This window comes from Bufo gargarizans, chromosome 1 (assembly GCF_014858855.1).
Source record: "Bufo gargarizans isolate SCDJY-AF-19 chromosome 1, ASM1485885v1, whole genome shotgun sequence".
Classification (NCBI taxonomy): Eukaryota; Metazoa; Chordata; class Amphibia; order Anura; family Bufonidae; genus Bufo; species Bufo gargarizans.
The window spans coordinates 553,882,256-553,894,957 of record NC_058080.1 but is presented as its reverse complement, the minus strand read 5'-3'; the positions used below and the strand labels follow the sequence as shown (position 1 = coordinate 553,894,957).

The following is a 12,702-nucleotide window of genomic DNA, read 5'->3' as shown; positions in this document are numbered from 1 at the left end:
CCTATGCAACCTAGTGACTTCCTAGCTTTGTCAATAGAGGTGGGGGGAGACCCCAGTGTCAGACCTGTTCGTCCCTACAAGTTTCACTGGCCGTCGCCAGATCATCAGGGGACCATCAATCCAGGCTGAGTTTAAGTAGTAAGAGCATCAGACGTATAGTGTAGGATTTGGAAGCCGGCACCAGACATAGGTTCGCCTGGTGTCACTAGCAGAAGTTAGAGGTGCATATGGTCTCCCCCACCTCTATTGACAAAGCTGGGCAGTCACTAGGCTGCATAGGGGAATTGGTAGGGATACCCAGATAGGTGAGTTCTATTTATCCACTGGGGTCACCCTCAATAGGGTGATCATGGTGCTCCTCTGACAGGTATAAGCCCAGGTCAAGTATGGTAAGATAAGGGTCAGAGACCCAGCAATGGAATCATGGAGACCCCAGTGGTGGCTCCACTTTGAAAGACTGTGGTAAGACTGTTCCTCTTTTACTGAGCACTGGTAATTTAGGCACATTCGTCCAGCACATATTCTTGTCTATTATTGTACTTATGGGCTATTTTATATCTAGTGTTGATTGAAAATTAAGCTTTAACAAGGTCACCCATTTTTTGTTGTAATATGTTCTGTTACTTTTGACCCAGTAAGATAGGGTTTGTTTTCATCAAGTGTGAAAGTACCCTTAGAAGTTTTCTATCCAAGAAATGTATCAAAAATGTATAGCAGTTATTTAATTTTTTTGGGGGGTATTTCAGCTATGCAAAGCAATATATCTTCTTTCAAACGTTACAGTAGTTTAGCATGCTTTTAAAATACTGATATTTAACTGAATATCGAAAGCGCTAGAGGCAAGTCGTTCATGTTGTGTTATAGATTCAGGAGAGCATGGTGTAATTCCCTGAAGTGGCTGTCCCTATTAGGGGATGTGGACATCAAAGAGGAGGGCTCAAGGCAGTGGCTCTCGCTCTTACAGATGTATTAAATGGACAATCATCTGAATGGCTGTCCTCTAACCCTACATTACCCCTGCCATGGCTAAATCTTCACCCAACAAAATCTATTTGGGCTGTTTTTAGCTATTTGCTGAGGTCTTTGGAGCCAGACTTGTGATGATCAGTTGACCTACACCACAATTCTTGGTTTAATGGGGCTGTCTTGTCATGATGAGACGTTCTTTTAACACCGTTCTGCTACTCTATGAGCCAATTTGACTTTTCTGGTTACCAGTCATGAGTTGCTCTAAGATCCCATTCACTGATAACAAAGGTTTTCTGTTTTTGCATGCCTTGGCTATTTTGATATACATATTGGTATATTCTCCCAGTAATAAAATTTTATCTTTGGTGAAAATTGGTCATAGGTAGGTAAGGTAACGTCATTATCATTGTAAATGCCCCCTTATATATCTCATTGATCTGCATTACTAATATTACTAGTACCAGCAATATGCTGATCAGTGGGGGGCTATCTCTCGACACCCCTTCCGATCAGCTACTTGAGGAGGCTCTGGCGCCTGTTCGATCATTGTGGCCCCTTCATTGTATACATGGGACCATCTGCCTGAGTTTCATCTACTTAGTACTGGTGGTACAGGGGGTTCTAGCTTCATCCCATTCACTTGGGCAGGAATTCCTAGAGTCACTTGTGCCCCCCCCCCCCCATCTAATATTCTTCAATATTTCAAAACCAGAAGAATTGTTATGTGTAAACAGGCCTTAAGGGTTAACACCCTATGATTATAGACTTTGATTATTATGTGAGATGAGTATGATTGTACAGTGCGTGTTTGCACGTAGAGATTGATTGGTATGATGGGAGATTTTTTTATGATGTTAATTGTCATTCATATAATGATGACTTGAATAGCTCACACACAACTGTAGGCTCATCCACAGACATTTAATGATGGCAAAAACTAATGTTAAGTTGCACACATACCTTCAGTAGCTGTTGGCCGAAAACTGGTTCGCATCTCTTCTGACTCCCCCAGATACACTTTCAGTTGAGCATGTACAGTATGTGTTTTTGGTGGGATTCAGCTGTCAATAGCCTAATGTTTATTGGGGCCTTTTGTTGGGAACATTTGTTACACATAAGGGGAGATTTATCAAAACTGGTTTAAAGGAAAACCGGCCGTAGTTGCCCATAGCAAGCAATGAGGGGGTACATGTTAAGATATTAGTAGGATATTTCTGTTAGTGCAAGCCCTTCTATATTCAGGGGTTGTCCCATCTCACCATTTCTCCTGGAGTTATGGAAGCCATGTTGCTTGTTATGCTATGTAGTTTGGGAGTTAGAGAAACAGTGGCGCACAGGCTGTTTCCGTACGCCTGGCTGCATAGGTGTCAGGCCTGGAAATAACGATATGGGACAACCACTTTAAGGTTCCCTTATAATACAGAGATGAAATACATGTCTCTTTTGCAGTAGACCACATGCCCTGATATTGATACTAGTCATTGATATTTCATGTGACCTCTGTGCATGGTAGTGAATGGGCATCTAAATCCCCATTGTCAAGCTAAGCCTGACGGTGTGAAGAGGGTGAATGAAATGCTCATCTCCTAGTTCGAGTAGTTACAGCTGAATAGTTATATGGCTATTATATGCCAATCCCTTGGCAAGTGAATGGTGGCAGATGTCCTGCTTAGAACAGAGGTGATGTAAGGTTGCAGGTGGCGCCTATAGGACTATATTAACATCAGTCTCCTGGCTGATCTGTAAATTAATTGGCTTTGTTCTTGTTACTGAGAAGAGTCTAAATGTTCTGTGGTAAATAGCCTATCAGCCAGGATTATCTACAATGCGTAATCTACAGACCTCACATGGGATTGAAGGTACGGGTTACTATAGGTTGTCTTCGCTTTGCGTATCGTCTGTAAAGGCTTGTGAAATCTGAACTATTATAATTCATCCATGATTTTATTATCCTTGATGTCAATAGGGAAATAGAAAATACATTCTTGATGTTGTCGCTGTATGTGTGTGTAGCAACAAGATGGCTTCTCTGGTCATGGAGATCATGACAGCATGATGAACCATGAAGGACCAAGCAGAAAGGATAATTTTCTGAGGAACCTCTACCTATATAGTGAAGAGTAATAGAAACTGCATAATACATTTCCAATCGGTGCACACAGCACCCGTCTTCTCTGGATGATACAAGTCGGAAGAAAGAAGGATCAGGCTGTTGGATTTCAACATGCCCAATCCTTTTGTTTTTGGGGAGATAAGCTTCCACCAGAGAGGTCTGGCAGCGGCTTTCTCTTCTTGCGCGTTCTACTTTCAGCTATTAGGTTTGGCCAGCTTTAGCCCCAAAGGTAATTTATTAGTCACCCAGGCTGTTAGAACATTCATTAAAGTTATTACTGCGTTAATGGGTTACATTGTGTGCCTACCTGCCCGCACATGACAGAAAACCATTGTTGGATGCGAGCACCAGCTCTTATTTCTCTTCTTGTGTTCAGCACCATCTAGAGTGAATTAGTCATGTAGTCTTGTCCATATAATTTTGTGCATTTTTATTCATATGTAAAACGGTTCCAAAACTGGAAATAAGCATATTTGTAATGTGTTGTGTTGTACCATTTACACCCTCTGCCGGTGATTTTCCAACGCTTTATTGCTTTTTGCACTTTATGTGGCCAAGTCTACTGACCAGTCATGTCTAGAGGAAAGGATGCCGGCGACTGTAATCCAGCCAGCACAGATGTACTCCATGTATATTTGCCCAGTGGCCTTGGATTCATTTATCGTACAGTGGGATCTGCCAGAAGACGGCAGATTGTGGAAAGGATAAATTATAGAGTAGGAAGTAAATGTACGGAAATTGCTTCTATTTCCAACTATAAGGGGTTGGGTTCACATTAACGTTTTTATCATTGTTCTGCAGTGTTACAGGAGTGGAACAGTGAAAAGAATGGAAATTGAGTTTCCCTGGCAAATGATGGGATCAGTCAGGTTTCCATTCGAAAATCTGGCATTTCACTGGACAAAATAGTGCAGCATGTGGTGCTATTATGTCCAGCATTTTTTACGGAAGTTGCGATGGAGTCCAGATGTGAAGTGTAATCCTGAAATAAAGGGGGAAACGCATATATTTTTATTTAGCTGCACAGCTGCCTGTAAATATAACCGTTGTGTAGACTCACATAATGTATTAATCCTCACCATAGGCCATCACTAGCTAATCTGCGCAGGTTGAACACCTGCACCCTTGCTGGTCAGCTGTTTGGCTGTAGCTACATCACTAGAAGTCAGTGCTGGTTCTACACAGTACCGTCAACCTCATAGAGGGAGCTCGTTACTACAGCGCTTCTCCCATTGCTGTCAAGCTGTGTAGTTCTAGTGCCGACTTCCGGTAACTGAGCTACAACCGAACAGCTGATTGGCGGTGCGTCAGATCCCCCGCCGATCATCTAGTGATGGCCTATCCTCACTGGACAATCCCTTTAAAGTAGAGAAACATCTCCAAACAGTAAAAAGAACCAAAATATATTAACTTCTTTTTACCTGTGACTGTATAAATAAAGACATTTTTTTAATGAGTAGATCAACGGAAAAGAGAACTACAGGGCAAAGAATGCCACATATGCAACTAGTAATGGAAAACTACCATAAAAGACGATGCAGCACAGTGTACGTGGTACTTTGCTGCTGCACTGGTAAACACATATCACGTGACAGAATTTAGACATCGGATGTTACAACACCCCTGTACAAGATTACAAGTAGGAGATGATCGCAGCCAAATGTCCATCCAGAAATCATCAAATGTTATGTCAATTAGCTTTTCAACATATAAGTTATAAATGCAAATACAGTGACGGTAGACCTGGGAACGTACACGTTATGACAAGTGGAGGACGCCTTTATTGCTCCAGTTATTTCCTTTTCTTATTAGAGAGTAGCTATCAAAGTCTCTTTTAAAGGGGTAAACCTTTTAACTGGTGACCCATCCCCTGAGCTGTCAGTGGTGTGAGAAGGCACTGGTTCTGTAAGCACCATGGCCTTCATGTGGCTCACCAATCACAGGGCTGTACATTGTACGGTGGTAGGGCTTTGTATGGCAGCTCAGCTGCTTGAATGGGGCTGAGCTACGCCTAGGCCATGTGACCCAAAAAAAAATGTCACCATCCTAGGGAAAGCTGCCAGAAGCTTCTCAAACAGCTGATCAGCGGAGGGCTCTGATGTCGGACCACCACTCATCAGATACTGATGACCTATCCAGAGGATAATTCATCAGTTAAAAAGTCTCAGAAAACCCCTGTAGGCTCCTTCCTGGTGAGTGCAGCAGTAGTTTACAGTGGTGTTGGTCCTGTCCACTGCATGCTGGGGCTGGGGCTTTCCGTGGCTTGACTGCTTTCCTCTCTGTTTGTAGGCAGGCCTTGCCAGGGTATTTGAGGCACCTTCCCCTGTTGGAAGGTCCCTGAACAATAGGATCTCTAGTTTGCTAGTCCCTGTGCAGGTGCTCTGTTATTCCATTCTAATTACCCATGCTCGACCTTTGCCTGTTCACTGGATTTGACACTCTGCTGCCTGACCTGACTTCTGCTTGATTCTCGTATTGAACCTGAGCCGCCTGCCCTGACTTATTGCTTGTTTATCGGATTGTATGAGCTCTGCCTGCCCTGACCTCATCCCTTCCACTGACTATAGTCTAGCCTGTCCCCTTGGTGCTATGTGTCGGTATCTATTGACTCGTCCTGAATCAGCTGTTACTGAACAGAATCTACTCCAGGAGGTAGCGGCCTTTTGGTTTCTCTGCAATGAAGTCCTGATCCATGTAGAGGGGTGAAAAGTTGAAGACCAGGGAAACATTTAGATAATGTCCTTAGGAGTAGCCCTTAGCAAGTCTGGTCAGTGACACAGTGGTTCCCCGTGGCAGTACTATATAACTCAGCAGAAGGTTGCAGAAAAATCTGGTATCCAGCCCATTCGTGTCCTTTCCAAGGGTCTCCAGATAATACCCTAATATTAAACATGTTTATTGATGAAATAGCAGAAAATTTAATTATTGTTCTTGCCATAAGATTCTCTTTTTTTGTGACTAAGTGTATTTCTGACATTTATAATTTCATTATTCTTAAACCTCTAGGTACAACCCCTGTCCACCTCCCATATTTCAGCAGGCATGGTATTAGATGGCAGTTATTACTTGGTGCCTTTATGTGACCTTTCTAGAGTAACGTATAAAATTGCTTACAAGGTATTGTAAGAGACACCAGTTTAATAAATATGTCCAGTTATGAGGTGACTTGTGATAGTAGGAACAGCTCAGAGAAGCACGTAACAGTGTTTTATGTCAGTATTATTATGTACATAGTAAGTCCATGGCTTCAGCAGGTGCCTTGTGTGTCTGTCTCCAGTGCATTGATAGGGAAATGAGGGGGAGGGGGAGACCAGACTTGTCCTTATATCCTCATTGCCTTTGTCCCTGTCTAAATAGAAGTAAAGCAGGCATACATGTCCCTGACATCAACAGATGGCATGCATGGCCCTCTTATCAGCACACGCAGCTGCCTGCGGATCAGCTGGGGAGAGTGGGAAGAGCCCCCAGGCTTGTTACCAGGCAGAATAGACGCCAGGGCCTGCGTTCAAGTCACTAATGATGGCCTCCTGATAGTTTCTTTGGTATTAGAGGAAATGTTATTACTTCAACCCCTGACGATATAAGGCCTCATTCACACGACAGTGACTCGCAGACATGTACTTTTTCTCCACAGACGCATATCCATTGATTTTAATGTGATTATTCACACATCCTTGTGTTCCTGTCCACCGTGGATCAGTGGAAAAACAATGGAGACCTGCACTACTTTGGTCCTTGTTATAAACCAAACATGTCGATTGAAGTCTATGAGTCCTTGAAAAGCACTGACAGAACACAGGTAGCATCCATATTCTGTCAGTGGTTTCCACTGACCATTGGTAGGAGATGTTCTGGTATCTCCTTTTCAGCCTAGAGGTGCACATGGAATATGGATGACACATGGAGGGCAAAAAACGGACACACTGAAGAAACAGAGACCCTTCACAGACATGGTCACAGATGAAATACTGAACGTCTTGTCATGGACATGTGAATGAGGGCGAAGAGTTGGCTGTTTCTTATATCTAAATAAGGCTGGATTCACACTAGTGCTTGACTTTTCTGTCAGGAAGCAGTCTGCCGGAGCTGTCTGCACCCGGCATTGGCCGAAGACTGCCTGAAGGCCCCCCAGCCCCAATAACTATAATGCGGACCGATGAAGTTCCAGGCTCAACCCGCTGCGCACAGTGGTTTTAGTCCACCACATTCTCAGCATATTTCTCAGGTTGTGGGCCTTCAGGCAACTTCTGGCAATGCCGGATCCAGACAGCTCCGGTAGGCTGCTCCCTGTCGGAACAACTTGACGGAGATATCAAGTTCTAGTGTGAAACTCGCCTAAGCACAACTTGTATGATAGGAAGGCTATTGAATTCTAATCATTAAAGGGGTTGTCCCAACATATTTATCACCTATCCACAGGGTTGATGCTAAATATCGAATTGCGGGGGTTGCCAACCGCTAGAACCGCCAGCAATACTGAAAATGAGGATTGTTCTCTGTAAATGGAGCACTAGTGCACATGCCAGGTCACTTCTCCATTCAGTTCTGTGGGACAGATGGAGCATTGAGTAACCCCTTTATAGCTGAATTGTCAAGTAAACCAGTAGTATGTTTTATCAGCATTTATTTGCCAGTATTTTTATTATTATTTTCCAAATGAAAAGCAAAACTATGTATACTCAGTACAGCATAGGCCGTATGTAAGGTGGTGTGCTCTGTAGAGCTGCATGGCCTCCATGCTTTGCACTACAGGCCCTGTACATGTGGAGATATTTTTCCCTATAAGCATTGCTATCATACATATGGAGGACAGCGGAGCATGTCATGATTTATATTGCTCTAAAAAGCTTCCATATGCATCTGTATGAAATCAGACACAGTCAGAGAGGCCCATTTACTGTACGTCTATCACAGTCCTATTGCGTACAACACGGTGATCCAGTGCAGGAGCCATTGTGAGGTAATGTCTGTAACAAGGCACTGGGGAGGTTATCTAAACTGCTGTAAAGGAAAGCTGGCGTAGTTACCCATAGCAACCAGTCAGATTGCACCTTTCATTTTCCGAAGGAGCTGTAAGAAACAAAAGGAAGATTCTGATTGGTTGCTATGGGCAACTAAACCAGTTTTTATAAATCCGCCCCATTGAGTAGAATTACTACTACAAGTGGTACACATTTACAAACGGCTGGATTTTTTCTGAGCACATATTTATGAGGATCGGTAGCCATTTTGTAGAGGCAGAACATTTCTTTCATTGGTGTCTATAAAAGAGTGGATGGTTAGTTGATATGACATGGTTTATGTCCTACAAACCTCCGTCCTTCTGTTCTGTAGACTCTTCATCAATGAGAAATCACTCGTTATTGTAGTTGCAGCTATAAGACCTTTTCTAATGACTCCATCAGTCTGCTAAATCCTGGTGGACAGCCTGTAGTCTTCTGGGTATTTTATTAACCGGGCAGCAGAATGTTAATGGATTATGTCTTGGTCAATAAGTCAAAGCAAACATTTCTCAGAATTCCCTCTCGGTGCTTTGTAAGGTGTTATGAAAGAAATGCAGTTCATATGGCCTGGAGGTGGCTAGCAGAACATGCGAGGGAAGCACATTACAGCGTGGTTACTTAACAATGGCAAATATTTATCATGGAGAGAAATTTTACAGCTTTTCTTAAGTCTAAGGGTGGGTTCACACTAGCGTTAGGGATTCCTCTATGGCTTTCCGTTATAACATGGTTATAACGGAAAATAACGAAATGCCCAGACAGAATGCAAAACGGAAGCCTGTAAAAGGCATTCCGTTTGCTTTCCGTCCTAATAGAAGTCTATGGGAATCAAAACGGATCCGTCTGGGTCCCGTTATGCACAACGGAAAACTAATTCCCGTCGACAGGACTTTGTTTTCCGTCTTGCGTAACGGGACCCAGACGGAACCGTTTTGATTCCCATAGACTTCTTTTAGGACGGAGAGCAAACGGAATGCCTTTTAAAGGCTTCCGTTTTGCATTCTGTCATAATACAAGTCTATGGCCAGAAAAACGGATCCGTCCTACCGTCTTATTATTTCCGTTATTTTCCGTTATAACCATGTTATAACAAAAAGCCATAACGGAATCCCTAACGCTAGTGTGACTGCACCCTAACACGTTGGTCTTGAGAAGTTACTCAGCTTTCTACACCACCTCTTTACTGGAGTGATTGTAAAAGGTTTCAAAAATTTGACAAAGTCACAGTTGATAAATCTGTCTTAAAGGCGTTCTCCAGAAATGATTTAAAATCGCTGCCAGCAACCTGACCTAGAATGTGAGCAGGACTGGTTGCCTCCACTTGCAGAGCTGTCTGGGGGGGGGGGGGGGGGGGGGGGCATTTTAAATCATTCCAAGAGAACCCCTTTAAATCAGCTCAACTGGCTAACCATGTCCACTTTCCAACCCTCTATTCAAACTGGAAAATGTAATATGTCCCAAATGTTTGTGCATATAAGCCCAAAAAGTCATAAAGCCCCCTTTTGAATCTAGAATTCTCAAGTGGATGGCTCACAAAATGACTTACTGCAAGTGTAGCAGAGTACAAGATGTGTTCTGCAAACCGTGAATGATCGATCTGGATTCACTGATCCAAAGCTACAAAATCTAGCAAAATACAAAATCTCTGAAAATGGCTAAAACATAACTTTTATAAAGCATCTAAAAACTGTAATCCTCTGTCTAAACACAACTGTCTCGACCTGATAAAGCATTACTTGCCATGAGCTCCAAAAATCTGTGCTGATGAGATCACGAGCGCTGAGGCCGCGTTCACATCTCCGGTTAAGAGATCCAGCGCAAATACCTGCTGTCGGACGGACAAAAAACCGCTGCATGTTGTTTGTAGCCTCGTGTTGTAGGCCAATTTTATCCACATCATCTCCTGGATGCATGGATAAGTTTTAGTGCCAGAAGTCAGAAAGCATCGGGGCTCCCACCATGGACCTCATTGATATGACATGCTACTGGGCACCCCTAGATGCTTTCTGGTATGTATGGGCAGCCTTTACTAAACACATGGTGACACGTGTCAATTTGCACTTTTAGCTTTGCATCTTATTTACACTTAAGACCCAATCCATTCTGCAATATTTAACCTGTTAAAAGCTGTATTGTGTGACATCCGCATCATATGCAAAAAAAAAACTGCCATTTTCTATAACACCTGTACAAGTCCTGTCTTAAGATCTTATCCTGTGATCATTTATTTGATATTATTTTTTTTTCCAGGAGGTGGCAAATTCCGTGTACCTGGTCATGGAGGTGAGTTTCTTAGATAAAGGGGTTTTCGGGGCTTCTGATATTGATGTCCTATCCTCAGGATAGGTCATCAATATCCAATCGGTGAGGGTCCGACACCTGGCACTCCCACCGATCAGCTGTTCTCTGCTGTGAATGGAACTGCGCCATTGAAATTATAGTGGCCGTGTTGGGTTACTGCAGCTTAGCGTCCGTTGAAGTCAATGAGAGCCTAGCTGCAGTAACCCAGCACAACTACTACACTTTGAATGTGTTTCTGGTTCTTTTCACAGTGCTTGTCCAGCTCCGGGGGCCGCAGGCAACTGCTGATCAATGAGGATTTGGCATGTTGGACCTGAACCAATCTGATATTAAAAGGGTTTTTCCAAGCGTTTTTTTTTTTTACTAATGACCCATCTTCTGCATAGGTCATCAGTGTCTGATCGGTGGGGGTCCAACAACCATGAACCCTACCGATCAGCTGTTTGAAAAGGCAGCGGCGCTCGCAGTAGCTCCACAGCCTTCTTCATCTTTTCCTCCGCCATGTAACATCACTTGGCCTAGATGCAGCTCAGCCCCATTGTGGTGAATGGGGCTGAGCTGTGATACCAAGCACAGCTGCTATACAATGTACCGCGCTGTGCTTGGTGAGCAGAGAGAAGTCAGCGGCACTACTGCGAGAGTCAGTGCCTTCTCAAACCGATCAGATACTGATAGGTCATCAGTATCAGGAGCCTTTAAATACTCTTGATTCAAAACAGTATTGTGTGAACAGTTCTGAAGAAATAGCAGTAGTTGGCCAGTTGAATAGTACAAATACTTTGGGGGTGATTTATCCGAGACTGGTGTGACGGCTGTCATGGTCTGGTGGTAGTGGACAGTGACACTTTTGTTGTGCTTGCTTGTTGCTGTTGGCAACGTGTTGTTAGCATGATTTTCACTTCCCCTTTTAGGCTGTTGTTCCTTCCCATTTTGGCTTGTTTAGGGTTAAAGGCGTGCAAGGTGGAGCTGGGCGTGGCCTCATGGCTCTTCTTATACTGGAGTTGTGAGCCTGAGGTTAGTGGTATGTCTATGCGTTATCTGGGACCGCGCGTTCCCTATCCAGAAGAATGAAAAACTCTTCAAGCTCGTCCCATCCAATTTTAGGAACATAGGCAATTAATCAGGTCCCACTATCCAATCCAAGGTTCCTGTGGGATGTCAGAAAATCCGCCGATAGTGAAGTACTGTGTGTCAGCAACAATCGTATTCACATAGTTGTACTCACAAGTGTAACTTGGTATATGGGCACATCACACAACCGCCAAGGCTTCGCTTCTTATCTCTTTTTCTTATTATCTTCTTCTCACCACCGAATCACAAGACGGTAAAAAGCAATAAAAAGAGCAATCTCCCCGATCCTGCGTGGAGATTGCTCTTTTTATTGCTTTTTACCATCTTGTGTTTCGGTGGTGAAAAGAACGCGTTGACTGAACTGTGAATTGTGCCCACTTCACTCCAGCCGGCCGTGCGCCTAGCTTGAATTTTCTCCAGATGGTCGCTGGAGTAGGTTCCAGTCCTTGAAGTGCTTTTTTGGCTGAATGCAATGGAGGACATAATTAAGGTTCAGTTTTAACACTCTCTGAAAGCCACTTTGCTTGGTTTAATATGCAAAATCATGCCAATAGACTCCCTTTAAATATTGTCCTGTGCATATTATATGCAGTCTTTCTCACCGTGTATTGTCTTTGTCCTTTTCAGTATTGCAATGGTGGGGATCTAGCAGATTACCTGCACAGTAAGTATATCATCCTTTTATATGTATTACAGGCTTGCTGCAGCCTGCCATATAGCGGGAGTAAAAGGCCTACTGCAGGATTACGGCTGGTAATTGTATCCTGTAGCATTCAGTGGGTGGAATATTACACCTCGTTGTATATGTAGTAGGTGGTTTTATTACAGTTGTGTATAACAGAGGCGTCCTATCAAGAAGTATACATATCTCTGGTTAGACAGCTTAGAACTGCGAAATGTATTCAGTTATTTACAGACTGGGATATTTCTCATGGGAGGAGCAGGAATGCACCCGACATGTAACAGGTGACAAGCCAGTGTCAGGATGCTTCATGTTCATGGAGCCTCACTGCTGAACATGCTTATGGTACTTCAGCAGCAGACTGAAAGATGCCAGCTTGTGCCCATCATTTTATATTATCCCAATAGCTGCCATCTGGTGATCCACAATATAAGAAGTTCCAGTGAAGTCTGATCTGGCCAAACTTAGAGTAACCATAAGGCACCTTGTGGATAATGTATATCACCGTCTGTGCCACCGTAAAATCCTCTTACAGGGACAATAAACCTGGAAATAAATGAATA

At 43.4% G+C, this 12,702-nt stretch overlaps 1 protein-coding gene across 1 annotated transcript in view; it reads left to right on the top strand.

The window, feature by feature from the left end:
* The window catches only part of ULK1 (unc-51 like autophagy activating kinase 1), a 95,642-nt gene that overhangs the window by 22,323 nt on the left and 60,617 nt on the right, over nucleotides 1-12,702 (top strand). The window contains exons 4-5 of the mRNA XM_044275620.1: nucleotides 10,336-10,368; nucleotides 12,085-12,121. Of these exons, the coding sequence (XP_044131555.1) occupies nucleotides 10,336-10,368; nucleotides 12,085-12,121 (70 nt within the window). The remainder of the gene's footprint in view (nucleotides 1-10,335; nucleotides 10,369-12,084; nucleotides 12,122-12,702) is intronic.